Source organism: Uloborus diversus, chromosome 4, assembly GCF_026930045.1.
Source record: "Uloborus diversus isolate 005 chromosome 4, Udiv.v.3.1, whole genome shotgun sequence".
Lineage (NCBI taxonomy): Eukaryota > Metazoa > Arthropoda > Arachnida > Araneae > Uloboridae > Uloborus > Uloborus diversus.
The window spans coordinates 162,105,050-162,119,377 of record NC_072734.1 but is presented as its reverse complement, the minus strand read 5'-3'; the positions used below and the strand labels follow the sequence as shown (position 1 = coordinate 162,119,377).

General features: G+C 35.0%; 1 protein-coding gene across 1 annotated transcript in view; it reads right to left on the bottom strand.

Moving 5' to 3' along the window:
• LOC129220962 (ribosomal protein S6 kinase beta-2-like) overlaps positions 1–2,851 on the bottom strand; it is a 91,108-nt gene extending 88,257 nt beyond the window's left edge. The window contains exon 1 of the mRNA XM_054855397.1: positions 2,647–2,851. Coding sequence (XP_054711372.1) covers positions 2,647–2,733 — 87 coding nt within the window. The 5' untranslated portion in view covers positions 2,734–2,851. The remainder of the gene's footprint in view (positions 1–2,646) is intronic.
• Between the last annotated feature and the right edge of the window lie 11,477 nt (positions 2,852–14,328).

Below are 14,328 nucleotides of genomic sequence, written 5' to 3'. Positions count from 1 at the left end.
TTGTCATCATGAATTCAAATTATATATTTTTCGTAATCAGGAGTTTCTTGTTTCTACAAATGGCTCCAGTCCTTTAGAATTGACTTTATTAATATCCAACACAAGCCTCTTTAGACAAAAACAGCATCCGGCATGCAAAATCTCCTCGAGTATGTCCCACCTCCTAATCAATGGTGGGTGGATGACTGTGTGTTGGTGTGTTTAGGTTTAGGCATGTGATGCCAGTGAACTGTTGCTGGCAGAGGCCAGACTTCAAAAATTAGAAGAAAATCAACTGCACTTAAGTGAGAGCAATAAAAAATGCAGGCTTACTGGTGTACCTAGTAAGATAAAAATATAAAGTATCTGCGCACATAGCTCAAAATTATCTGCAGGAATGAAAATCAACATGCAGTGGGTAAGTAAAATTTTTAGTAAGAAAATATCTTTATTGCTTTCAATCATGTATTGGTGAAAGTAATCATGAATGTTTTTCATTAACTTATCTTCAAATTTTGAAGATAATCAGTATTTAATAAAGATATTAACAATTTTCAGCCAATGCACTGTATCACAAATATATCTGCGCATGGCGTGCATGTGTGCGTCTATATTATCTAGCTATGCTTCAGTAATGCTTACGCAGGTAAAAAATCAAATGCTGCCCAAAACAGTGCTTTTTGCTTGTTTTTTGAAGGAAATTAACTTAAGTCACTTGTTTTGTTTTATTATTCTGCTTGTTGATATTTCTGCCAAGGACACCCATATGTAAAATTTTAAGGGGGAGGGGGCTCAGATATTTCTTTCATGGTTAAGCTGGATATTTTCCCCTTAGAAACTAATTTCAGTAGATTAGAGTTATTAAAATTTGATATTTTTAATACCTTATTCATTAATTGCTGGTGAAGAAATGATTTTACGTTTTTGCAAAGAAAAAAGTACTAAAAGCAAGGAAGTCCTAATTTCAAAGGGGGGTGAGGGGCTTGAGCCTCCACTTGAATATGGGCGTCCTTGATTTCTGCTATTTTATTTTACCCTTTGCTCACCTCCCTCATGATTTAAACCAGGAGCCTCCAACCTTTCTCGCTCAATGTAAATTTTTGAAGGTAAGGGTTGCCAACAATCCAGCATTATTTCAGTTCAGATCTTTTAGTTGTTTTTTAACGAAAAGAAAATAACAGGTTAGCTACAATCCTCCAGAATTTTTTTTTTTTACATTAAAGTTCTAAAAATGCAATTTTAAACTATTTTAGGTGGCTTTAGGGTGGAAAGTAAAAGCTTAGACCCTTCTCTTGGGAAAGGCAGTTGCCCCTTCCTTCCCCCCTCTTGCTACCATCATGCTTAATAGTGATTTTTGAGATTTTCTTGCCTTAGTTTTCTTTCAAAATGCTTAAAAAGAACTATATTGTCAAATTAAAAAAAAAAAATCTAGTTAGTAAGCTGCTCGGGGGCTCATGTGCCGTATTCGGCCAGCGGGCCGTAGGTTGGAGAGCCCTAATCAAGGGCGTCCATATGCAAAATTTTATGGGGGGGGGGGGGGGGTCTCAAAAAATTTCCGCACGGTTTACAGAATATTTTCCCAATGGAAACCGATTTTAGTACAGGTTAGAGATTTAAAATTTTAACATTTTTGATAATTTATTTATTTATGGCTTAAAAAGAAATGTTACATTTTTGCAAAGAAAAAAGTGCTAAAAGCAAGGAAGTTCTCATTACTATGGGGGGGGGGTTGAGCCCCCCCCCCCTTTTAAACTTTTATATGGGCGGATGAAGAAAAAATGTGATTCTTTCAGGCATGGTTACTAATTTTAAAATTATCGTCATTTAGCATTTGGAGTTGAATCTTTATATTTTACCAGCTTGGCAATATTTGAACCTTTACAGTGTGATATTTAAATCTTATTTTGGGCGAAAATTATATGAGTTTTGAACTTATTGATGCTAACAGGGATGCACTTCTGGTTTTAGGACAACCATATTTGATAAAAAATTAATTAAAATAAAAAAATAAAAATTGGAATTAAAGATTTTAAATTTTCTAAGCTTTACTTTTCACTAATATGCTTATGCGATAACTTCGAGCAAAGACTATTCTCATTACATAAAATAGAATGTAGTTATTTCTAGATATGAGCTAATTTGTGTGTAAAAATGTATAAACATTTCTTCAACAGCACAAAACATGTAAAAAAGATAAATAAACACTCAAATCAACGCATAAATTGATTCTATCTACGAAACGAATTGTCAAAACCGAAAGGGTGAAAGTCCAATAAAAGCAAATGTCAGCGAAATTACGTGGGCATTGAAACATGAACCTTGGTCTAGTTTAGGGAAACGACCTACTTCTAATACAGAACAAGGTCAATGAATGGAGAGAAAAGTATCTTAGTACAGTAATTTAAAAATATTTTTAACAGAAAGCAGTTAAAAATTCAAACATTACAAGTACAATACGAAAGATAAGCGTTTTAAGCCATTCTAGATCAAAATATAAACATTGTTACGGACTAGAAAGTATTACGCAATCTTACACTAATACTCTTACAGCGTAAATTTAAAGCTGCCGTACAATGCTTATTTTTAGACCTTCCTATTTACATATTTTTTGCTACTATACCTACAAATAAAATTTTATAGACAAAAACAATATGGTTTTAGGCTTACCTGTCCATCAACTTCAATAGCATCGTCTTCTGATTCATCGTCCACATTGTCTGCTTCATGAAGTTCAAGATCAAAAACATCAGCCATTTTACTAATGATTTGAAAAACCAGGACTATAATTGGTTAAAACTCCACGTATAATTCGAATTTTTGAAAAATAACGCAAATTTTAAGAATAATGTACACAACTATATACATCAAGACGAAAACAAATCACGTCAATTAGTTGAGTTGTTTAGTCCTTCGTTCAATGTCGTCATTTCTGCGTCTGTTTTTTCCTTTCACTGAGGAGGAAATGAAAATTAATCAACTTCTCTTTTTTCTCTGAAATTTTTTACCCTAGTTTTTTTGCGTATGATACGCTAATTTTTTTAAAATGATTTTTGTTCGACTACTGTAAGCTACATGCAAGTAGTGATCGATTTGATTTTGAAGAAAAAGCTTTTCTCCAATAGTTTATTTATTTTTGTTTTTTCAAAATTCAAATTTGAAGGGTTGGCGATGAATTTTTTTTTTTTTTACAGATTTTGGACATAACTGCAGTAAGTTGTAACTTAACATAGTTACATGAACTGTTTGAATGCCCATTATGTTAGAGAATGTTCTTTAGATTCCATAGCATCTTGAAGTCGCATGCGGTATGCCCATAAAAGAAAAAAGACCTGTGACCCCCACTTCCCCCAATCAACTCTCTAATTTGAATTCTGAAACTTTGAATTCAAATTATGTTTTTCGCAATCACTTGTTGCGACAAGACCCTACTCATTGGAGTTATTGTTTCTAGAAACGGCTCCCCCCTCCACCCCCCCAAGCTGATTCCTCCTCCTGGTTGGTTACGTGTGTAAAGTTGAGTGTGTGTGTGTGTGTGTGTGCGTGTGTGTAGGCTTACGTGTGTTCACGTAGGTGTGTGTGTGTGTATGTGTGTAAAGGCCCGCGCGTGTGTGAATGTGTATGAGCATGCGTGTGTTGGACATGGACGCCACCGTCCAGCAGAAGTGGGTTCTGGGGGACAGTGCTCAGGACCAGCAGAGGAGTCGCGCTGGTAGGCGGTGGTGCTGCAGAGGCCAAGCTGAAAAAGGAACCACAACATCAAGGATGGTCAAGTGAGAACAATAAGCAATCGTGATTGCTCAAAAAACAACGAAAAGCTCTCATTAATTGCTGTCGATGCTAGTTCTGGAATTGGATCATTCTTTTGGATAACAATTTATGTATCAACTATCAAAATACCACATTTGATAAGAATTTTTTATGGGCTCTGTTAGTCGTCTTTAGAGTCCCTATACGTTTTCTTTTAGTATACTTCAGTCGTATTCAAATAGGGTATTCAAAAGTTTGTTTTATTTCCAGCGGCGAAACCAGAAAATTGTTTCAGGAGGCAATCTTAACGTTTTTTCCATTTTCTAGAGGGGGGGGGGGGGCAGGGACGTAACTAGGTCATTTTCGAACAGGGGCAAGACCTCGTTACGGCGCCCCCCCCCCCCCTCCCCATAAAAACAACATAGCAAAAAAAAAATTCCCGAGAAACTACGTAACGTCAACACCAGGGCCCTTCACGAACATTACAGAGAAAATACACCGCTCCCTATATATATATATATATATATATATATATATATATATATATATATATATATATATATATATATATATATATATATATATATATATATATAAATTATTATAATTATAGTACAAGTGAAGAATATTGAAAAGACCGACCCCCCCCCCCCCAAAAAAAAAAGCCCATAGATGCGCAACGCAGCAAAACTAAAGAGCCAAGTAAATATATAAGATATACAAGCCATATAACAAGTTTTAAACAATTTTTAAGAATAATAATGATGAGAAAAAGAAAAATACAAGCAGCAATTAATAGAAAAAGTTGAAAGGTTGAATCAAGAGCTCATTAGCCGTGAAACGTTAGCCGAATTGATCAAAAGACCAAAAAATTAAACTGCAAATTAAAAAAAGGGTGTTTAAGCTCCAGTATATGCACGACAGAATATCATATTGGGCTAAACGCACCACATGATAAACTATATACAATAAACAAGACCTTAAGCCAAAATTAAGATCTTAAATAAATCTTAAATTTAATTCTATTAAATTTCAACGCAAATGGAGCAGAATCACGGAGGAGACGGCAGGCCCGTGTCCAGGATTTAATAAAGGGAGGGGTTTTGGTTTCAATATTTTTTCATTCATTTCTGCATTTTCAGGAAAACACAACAGTGTGCCAAAAAATTATTCATTTCTGTTTGATGGTCACAATGAGGGACAAAGCGGGGAGTCAAATTACTAGAATATTTCGCTTTAAGTAATATTACCATATCTATTATTGTATTTTTTCGGTGGAAAGTCGTTTATCTGGCCCCCATTTAACCGGATAAAATTTGTAGAGTTAAAAAATATAGACCAAACCAAACCCAGTGGCACGACAGCCTATGGGAACTAAGGCCTACTGTGCTCATCTCAGTCTTCCTGACCAAGGGCTCTGGGGTGCTAGGAAGATGTTCCGGTTAGGTGGTCAGCCTAACGCTTAACCTCCAGGGTTTAGTTCCCAAGCGCGCTTGGTACTCATTTTATCGGCAAACCAAAGGGATGAACAGCTAAGTCAACACATAGGGATAGAACCCGGACCTGTGGCCTGGAAGTCTACCACTGAGCCACTGGGCTTCAAAAATTATGTACGCACTTAAATAATAATTGTAAATTATGATTGCTGCAAGAACGGAATTATAAATGCGACAAATATTCGGTGTTTGTTTTGATTAAACATACAACTCCTGCATAGAACATGCAATAAAGTATAGAACTATTAATTTAACAAACAACTATGGAGATTTTGGAGCGTCACACTGACACCGCTGCAGCTGAACTATAAATGATAAAGTATCTTCGAGAAACGGTACTATTTAGATTTGCTGGAAAACATTGTTTTTTTTTTTTTTTTTTTTTGCTTTAATCTATTCGGAACTCCAGCTCTCGAATACGCTACCTTGCGGTGATTTATAAAACTGCGAATGCAACTAAAACTTTGCCACGTTGCGTTCCATGTGTGTCTGTTGACGTAAACACAGGCAGTTTGTTCTGAGTATTTATTAACGCAATCGATGTGTCTTAGTTTGCTTTCAGCTACAGAAATTAATTCGTCCCTTAGTAGTATTCTCGAGCTCCTCAAAATAATGTTAGTTTTCATTATTTCCTTAATAATAGGTGAAAGCGAAAATTCTGGATTAACAAACTTGGATAACGTTCTACAAGGTAAAAAATTTTATTGTTTTGTATGAATTTGTAAGAATATGGGAGTTTTTTTAATCTTAAATTAATTAAACTTACCATATTTTACAGCAGCATTTAGTTGGAATGGACAGTATGCAAAATATTTTCTTGAATATATTATCGTAGAACAAAATGAATAACCGAGAAAGAATTTACTTTATTCCTTTTATTCTCAGCTGAAAGGTATCGCCAAATTTGTTTAGGGTTATAATTTTGGCATTGTGCGAGCAAAGTAGCCTTGGCGAGATTTCGCGTTTTTAGTTAAACCATTTTCAATTTTTATCATGAGTGGAATAAAATGGTAGTAAGATTACAGAATTCGATAAGTGAAAAGAAATAATGGTCAATCAACTGAAAAGAAAACTACCACCATATATCCGTGAGAATTTTGTTGATGATTTGCATAACATGACACAATTAAATCGTAACTCAGAAATTAGAAAAATCGAAACAGAAAATTTTTAAATTAACCGATTCGGGAATTCGAACTCAAATGGAAAACAAGCGCTAGCCAAAGCAAAGCAAAGAAGTATCATCTTCTTTTGGTAATAATTTGTAATGTCATATTAAATTTTCTAGCATTAATTGTTATTCTTGTCAGGCCACAATTATTATTTAGTTTTATCAAGAATTGATAAATATCGAATTCAATATCGTGAAAATGGCTGCTTAGAACTACGAAGTACGTACTTTGCATTAATGTTTGACGTTTAGTAATGCTTCTTGAATTCACATTTCTTTCTACGAGGGTCAGAATATCAACAAGACTTTGAAAATTAATTTAAAAATAATAAAGCGAAACAATCATACGTACGAACAAAAATCACAACACTTTTAGCATTTTCTTCGTTACCATGTGCGTTTGTTTTAGTTTTCAATTCCGCCATTAGACAGTGACTTCAGTGCCAGTTCGTTGGAGTTGCGAATACTAATATTATAAAGAGAGAGGGCGGATTTTTGTGTGTTTATATGTTCGAGGTTATCTCTGGAACCACTGCACCTATTTGAAAAATTCCTTCACTATATGAAAAGTGCTTTCTTACTGAGTGATATAGGTTATAATTCGAAAAAATCCAATAAATAGTTATTTTTACTTCCTTTTACAAACGAGCTGATATGTGCATCACATGACTTCCTTTTACTTCAATTTAATGTCATTTTCCCATTATTGGCAATTTTAATGTGATTCAATAGTTTACTCTCTGAAAAAAGATATCTCTCTTTTTCCAAAATATGATTTTAGTCGATAAAGAGAAGGCATTTCTAAATTTCTAGAAAATTTAAAAGGGAATGGTAAAAAAAAAAAAAAAAAAAAAATGCCGTGCACAAACTTCAACATTCAAGTTAATTTTCAGCCAAATTTGCACTTTTTTTCATTTGGTTTATTATTTTTTCACCAATGGGAGGGGTTTAACCCCTAAAACCCTCCCCTTGGACACGGCTCTGGGAGACGGTTACATTTGAGGCAGTGAGAAGCAAAGGGATGCAAGTGGCAAAATTAAAAATTTGGAGATAACCAGTACACATGGTAGGTGAACCCCTTCTCCGTCTTGGTGCAAGAGATAGTACTAGTAGCCCTGGTAGGTGCTGTTGTATAGCATGATTACAAAAAAAAAAAAAAAAATCAATGGAAGCCTACCTAGGCTATACGCGTTTTACTCAAAACTTGAAAGTGTCCACTTACATCCCTGTTTTCTCACTGCCTTATATGAGCCAAGGACGAATTTTACACAAAATGCATTTGCAATTTATACATGTCTTGTAATGTAACTTTTCGTTACACCGTGGAGAACTCTTTAACCAGTAGACGTTATGTTATTTATCTATTTCCAGTAGAACAAATAGATAAATAACATTCCATTTGGTATCATTTTTGAACCGTTTCACCACTGAAAGCCATACAGTAAAACCTGTAAAGTTGACTACCTTTGTAAGTTGACCACCTGTCTAAGTTGACCGCTTTTATCAGGAACGGAATTAGTCCTATCTTATATAATGAAGGAAAACCTCTGTAACTTGACCACCTCTCTATCTTGACCACCTGTCTATCTTGACCACTAATATACACCAGCTTTGGTTTGGAGTATTGTAAAAAACCCTTTGTAAGTTGACCACTAGGCAAAAGCAAAAGCTTTATCAGTTATGCCTCAAATAAGTAACCAAACATTTTAGAAAAACCTATGAATATTTATGTTTCTATCGAAAAACATTGGGCTACTGTCAAGTCCCAGAAAATGAGCCTAACTTCAATAAGGAGTTATTTTGTTGAAAAGTAGATTACCATGGTTACAAATGTACAAGAAAAAAATCAAATGAAGAATTTGAGTCACTTTTGACTTGTTATGATTTTTTAGGAATTGTTAATATCAAGTAAGTAGTTTTTCATCAGCAATGAGGCAATTTTTTTTTTTTTTTTGATCGATTCACAGAAATTTTAAATTTGTATGATACTTTACACGTCATTTTGGTAAATAATCTCTAAAAATATTTAAACATTTTTTCTTATTGTTTTAAAGTAATGTTAAACAATGAGAGTGAGTTTAAAGCATTCCAATTAATTAAAAAATGAATGCATTGGACAAGAAATGACAAAAAAAAAAGTTTTCATTACTACCCTCTATAAGTTGAAAACCTGTCTAAATTGACCACCAAAGTACTGCACCGCAAGGAGTCAACTTACACAGGTTTCACTGTATTTGAATTAGGCAGTGATAAAGGAGTTCGCTCAAAGTGCCATAAGCCTTATAAATGCGACTTTTACGTAATTATAAGTTTTCATGTAACTTTATCACTGTATTGCTTTTCAAAAAATAGCGATAGCGGGTAAAAATCATTAAGTATTTTATTTACTATTTTACATACGAAGTTATTCAAGGAAAAATATTTTTGTATTTCCACAAGAGAGTAATTCACAACTTATTGCAGTATTGCTTTAAAAAAAAATTAATTAAAAATTATAACTTCAATAAAACAAAGATTTTCAATCATTTATTTTTACTTCCTTTTACAAAAAAGGAAGTATTGTATTCGCGAAAAAATTTTCACTCAAAAATCGCCCTTAATTTCCATTTTGCTCACCCCCAAATGAATGTTGAGTTTTTTTTTCGATTCGACCACATGCGGAAAAGTGCCTAAGAATGTATAGACACGCGAAATATCCATTTTGACCATCACCGAGGTAATTACAACGACTTTTCTCGTGACGTCTGTATGTATGTGCGTATGTGTGTATGTGCGTATGTGCGTATGTGCGTATGTATCTCGCATAACTCAAAAATGGTATGTCCTAGAAAGTTGAAATTTGGTACATAGACTCGTAGTGGGGTCTAGTTGTGCACCTCCCCTTTTGGTTGCTTTCGGATGTTCCTAAGGGGGTCTTTTGCACCTTTTTGGGGGGAAATCATTGTTAATTTCGATGTAAACTCAAGTGGCGTTATAATTTGTCGGACACTTAGCGATATATCGCCAGTCTTTTGGTCGCCAAGTTTTGTCGCCAACTTGGCGACAAATTTGGCGGAGTTTTTTTTTTTTTTTTTTTGGTTTCAATTTGGCCATTGTTGGTGATATTTAGAGAATAAATATTGAATCACATTAAAATAGCGAATAATGGGGAAATGACATTAAATTGGAGTAAAAGGAAGTCATGTGATGCACACATCAGCTCGTTTAGTATTTTAATATACTACTATGAAGAAATTCGCAAGAAAAATAACAATATTCAACTACAAAAGAGCAACGTATTGCAATAATGCGTGAAATAATTTTAAATCCGATAATAAATTTAGTAGGTTATTTGTTTTTGTTTCTTACTTGAAATTAATTGAATATTACTATACTTGGCTTATCCTGTCTTTAAGCTGACATCATACTGTAGTTCAAAAGGACAGATTATCTTATTTAAACTCTATCTTAATAATTTTATGTGCAACACATTTTAAATTTTCGTAATCTGTACATTTAAATATTAATTATTACAAGAGTTAATTTTTTTAAAGATCGCACGACCCCCAACTCTGGTATATAGTATACAGCTGAAAAACTGTTAATAGAAAAACAGAAACCTAATGTGCTTGAGATCAAAACTCTTTCTGTTAACCTTTAAAAAAACAAAAACAAAAAAAAAACAAAAAAACACATATCTTAAAAATGTTAAATATTTTATGTTTTCAGTGCGCTTCCGTTCAGGTTATTTTCATTTACAGTACAACTTCATTTTTCCGAACTAGCGGGGACCAAAGGCAATCCGAATAACGAAAATCCAGATAATTTGTAAAACACTTTCGTAAATAAGCAGACTTATCTTTTATTACAGCAAAAAACGATGTAACAAAATTATATAGGATTGTTACTTGCAAACACTTAATCATTTATAGTTCAGCTGCTGTGGTGTAGGAATGACACTCCAAATATGCCATGTTGTTTATTAGATGACTATAATTTATTGCACGTCCTATGCAGGAGTTGTGTATTTAATCAAAATAAAGAGCAAATATTTGGTACATTGACAGTTTCCTTCCGGCTAACAAAATTTAAAATTATATCATTTCAGTGAATATATTTCTTAACTTTAAAAATTTGATCTGGATAAGCCGGAGATCTAGATAAACGGGGGCAAGATAAACGAGGTTTAGTGTAATTATAAATATGCATCAAAAGTACCAAAGAAAAATTCAAGTTTAGAGCCGTAAAAAATAGTTGATTTCCGACACATTGATTGACGCTGATGATTTAAGCATGCTTAAAATATTGTGTGGATGAAAAAAATATATTGAAACTAAGTCGAAAATTTATCGTTTTAGTTCAATTTATCCTCAAAATAACCCTAGTATTTTCTTTAGAAAAATTGGCAGCCTCCCGAACTTTAAATTGAATCTCCATTATAGTGTGAGATTTTTTCCAAGAATGAGAAAAATTATAAAATTCAACAAATTTGTATTACATCATTCAAATTATATAAACAATGCCTTACCTTCTCTCTTAACGTCTTCGGCATTTTATCACGATGATAAATAAGATGAAGATTGCTGGGGGCCTCTTTTCCGTGGTCTTTCGCTCTCTTTCTGAATTCAGCTTCAAATAGTTTTTTCGACATATCTTAAAATTGATTTAAAACTATACAAGATGAGTAAAAAATATCCTGAGAACGGAGTAAAAAGCAGAAAAAAAGTTCGTGGTACGAGCTAGAGAAGATACTCTTTAAAGAATGGTTCTGTTGGATAAAAATAGTGGCTCCAATTTCTAAGCTATGGGCTACGGCCAAGGGAACAGTGTAACGATTTTCCCTTAGGCCCTTGGGGTGGGGTAGACAAGTTCTCGTCATTGTAAAAGCTAAGAGGAAGACATCATGTTGACAGTTTTATGACGTTTAATTGTAGAAAAAGGACATTTGAGCATTTCCGCTGTTTTGTATTGGTGTGTACTTCCCTCAGCTTAGCTCCCATATTCCTACTCCGAGAGGAAAATTCTTAGATAAGATATAAAAAGTATTCGTCACTCTGAGAAAACACATTCATGCTATTTATTGCGCCCTCCTACTCTCTCTCTCTCTCTGTCTATCCTTCCCACTCTTTATCCACAATAAACCATGCAAACTTTCTGCCAGCGCCTGCACAGCTTCCTTTTTTTTTTTTTTTTTTTTGTTTTTGGGAGGGGGCGGCTTCTAATAACTTGTCCTTTTTTTCAAAAATTAAATTTAAGCATTTATTTAGTCAGTTTAGCGCCCCCAAAATCTGGCGCCCGGGGCATGAGCCCCGTCTGCCCCCCTCTAGTTACGTCCCTGGGGGGGGGGGGGAGGTTCTTCCCTAGAAAAAAAATTTAAATTTTAGTCCTAAGAACAGTTTTAGACGATCTCTGGTGATGTTTCGCGATGGAAAGGTTCGGGGGACCTTTTCCGGCCTTCTGCTGAAATTTTTAGAAGTTTTGTCTTGAAAACACGTTTATATTCGATACTTGTTGAAGTTAAGGTAAAGGATGGGACTTGTAGGGGTTGTCCCCGATCGATTTGTTTTTCTTAAAAAAAAAATAGCCCGAAATATTGACACCCCCGCTCCCCTCAATTTTTCGAAATGAAGTATCAAAAACGCAACAACGTACACCGAAATTTTGGGGTCCGTCACAAATGACTTTTACGGCCCCCCTCCATCTTGTTTCTTCTTACGTCTCTTAAAAAATTTCAACCCTCATTTTAAAAACAGCGGACTCCCTTCAGGCTTGGGTCTGGGCCAACAGGTTCTCCCTCCCCCCCTCGTGCTGGCCCCTGTTTACATGAAAACTGATGATGTTAGACAAAGGGAGGTCCTGATGCTCACCATAAAAATATTTCGAAATAAAAGTCCTAAAAAACGGGGCCTAAAATACTTGGGGGAGGGTTTTAAACGCTCAACATCTTTAGGTTTTCGAAATTGTAGTCTTTTCATTTTTAGATTTCATGCAGGAGCATCAGCTCACTCTATTTCAAGAAAGTTACACGCTAAAGCGCGTCCACCCAATTGTCATTTTTAAAATTCAACTTTTGGCGATTTGGATAATATTAGAAAGGTCGAAAATTTTTCGAAATTGAAGTCTTAAAAACGCGACAGTAGACCATATTTGGTAACGTTGACGGCTCAACAATTTTTCAAAATTCAAGCTCCAAAAAAGCAGTCTTAATCGATTTTCAATGATTTTAGAAGGTGATGTGTTCGGTAGTTCTCCACGATATTTATACCTCCTCGATATTTCACAAGGCAGCTGGCGATAGTTACGACTTCGAGGCATATGAGCATCGAAGCTGACGCCTCACATTTGATGTAAGAAGCAGAAAACAAAAGAAAAGAAAACCAGAGTATTGTAGCTATCACAAAACTTTCCTGAAAAGGCTTCTTGTGGATTCTTGGCTCTTATGTAAAATCACTAAAGCTTCACCACGGAGAGATGGCGGATGACCTTCAAGCGGAAACATCATTTGAATCTTTTGTAATAGGTTGTTTGTTATTATTTTGTATTTTGAAATATACATATGATCAGAAATAATAACGTGCTTCTTACTACACCGTTCTTTCTGGCTGATTCAGCAGAGTGAAGAAATTACATAGAGAGGCCCCGCTACTAAGAAATTGAAGCCGCCAGTTATACCGCTGTATACCAAGATCCTTAGCTTCTTGCTAAATATCTTGAGATATATTTTGATTCAAACCATTCCATTACTGAATCCATCGAGAAGAGATATAATGGAGGGCGTGAAGACCTTCATTCGTGAAGCCCAGACCCCAAGTCACGTGACAGATATTAAAGCAAAACATTGGAAGAAGTCAGTTTTCTCTCGCTTGTTTCACGCAGAACGGGTCAACCATTCGTCGTTGTTGAGTCACGTGACTGGGTGTCTTTGGGTCAGCTTTTGCTAAGCCACTGATTGGACTTGCTCTCTCCATTTATTCCTGCTCTAAGACTGAATCTCAATAGGTAGTTAATTTATACTTAGATATTTTTGCAAGTTTATGAAACACGTTTTTGAAATTGCATTAAATCATGAATTAAAATGCAGACCAATCCGCTAGCTACTTCATTCGGTCTCTTCGTGAGATTGGGGAAACCATTCTCGCAAAGTGACCTTGTTACCAGAACCCCGCCCATCATTGCACCGCTGTATCCCATAATTCCGACTTCAATTTCATCCCCTTTTTATCTCTACGTAAATTTCTTAACTCTATGGCTGATTCTATCTGTTACAAATGATGTTTCCGTTCCCAGGGGTACCCACCTCTAAGGGCAAGGGCGAAACCCCCTCAATATCATAGAGACCCGCCCAAAAGCAAGAGCCCCCCCCCCCAAAAAAAATGAGAAAAATACCCCTCCACCCTAAAAATTTCATTGGCGCATTCTGAACCATGACCTCCTCTAGGTGGGCGCCCCTGCCGTTCAAGGTCACTTGCCATCTCTCCGTGGTCAAGCTTTAACAACTAAGTTTGACTATTTGCAAAAACAGAATCAAGAGCGAAAACTAATTCCATTTGAAAGCTTTGCCTGAATTAATTGCAATTATTTCATTTGCTAACAAATAGAAGATGGCAAGAGATAAAATTTTTCAATAATTGCTACTTTTCCGTTCGTTTGCCACTTTTGTTCGAACAATGACCCCTCCTCTTTTTGGAAAAGCATACAAACTGTGTTTTAGTTGATCTATTTACAAAATTTGCTCGCGTGTATGTCTCTAATTTGGTTGCAAGGATGAGTAATCTTTGTTTAGCTATTACATAAATTTTTTGTACGTACAAGTTTTCGTTTTTAGCTGTAGTTCAAATGTATGCAAGTGTTATTGATTTTTTAAAGCTATTGCATACACTAGTGTTGTTTTTTACCAATTCTGGGGATTATCCGCGAAATTCGCTTTTTTATCTGCGGTTACCCTTCTACCCTATT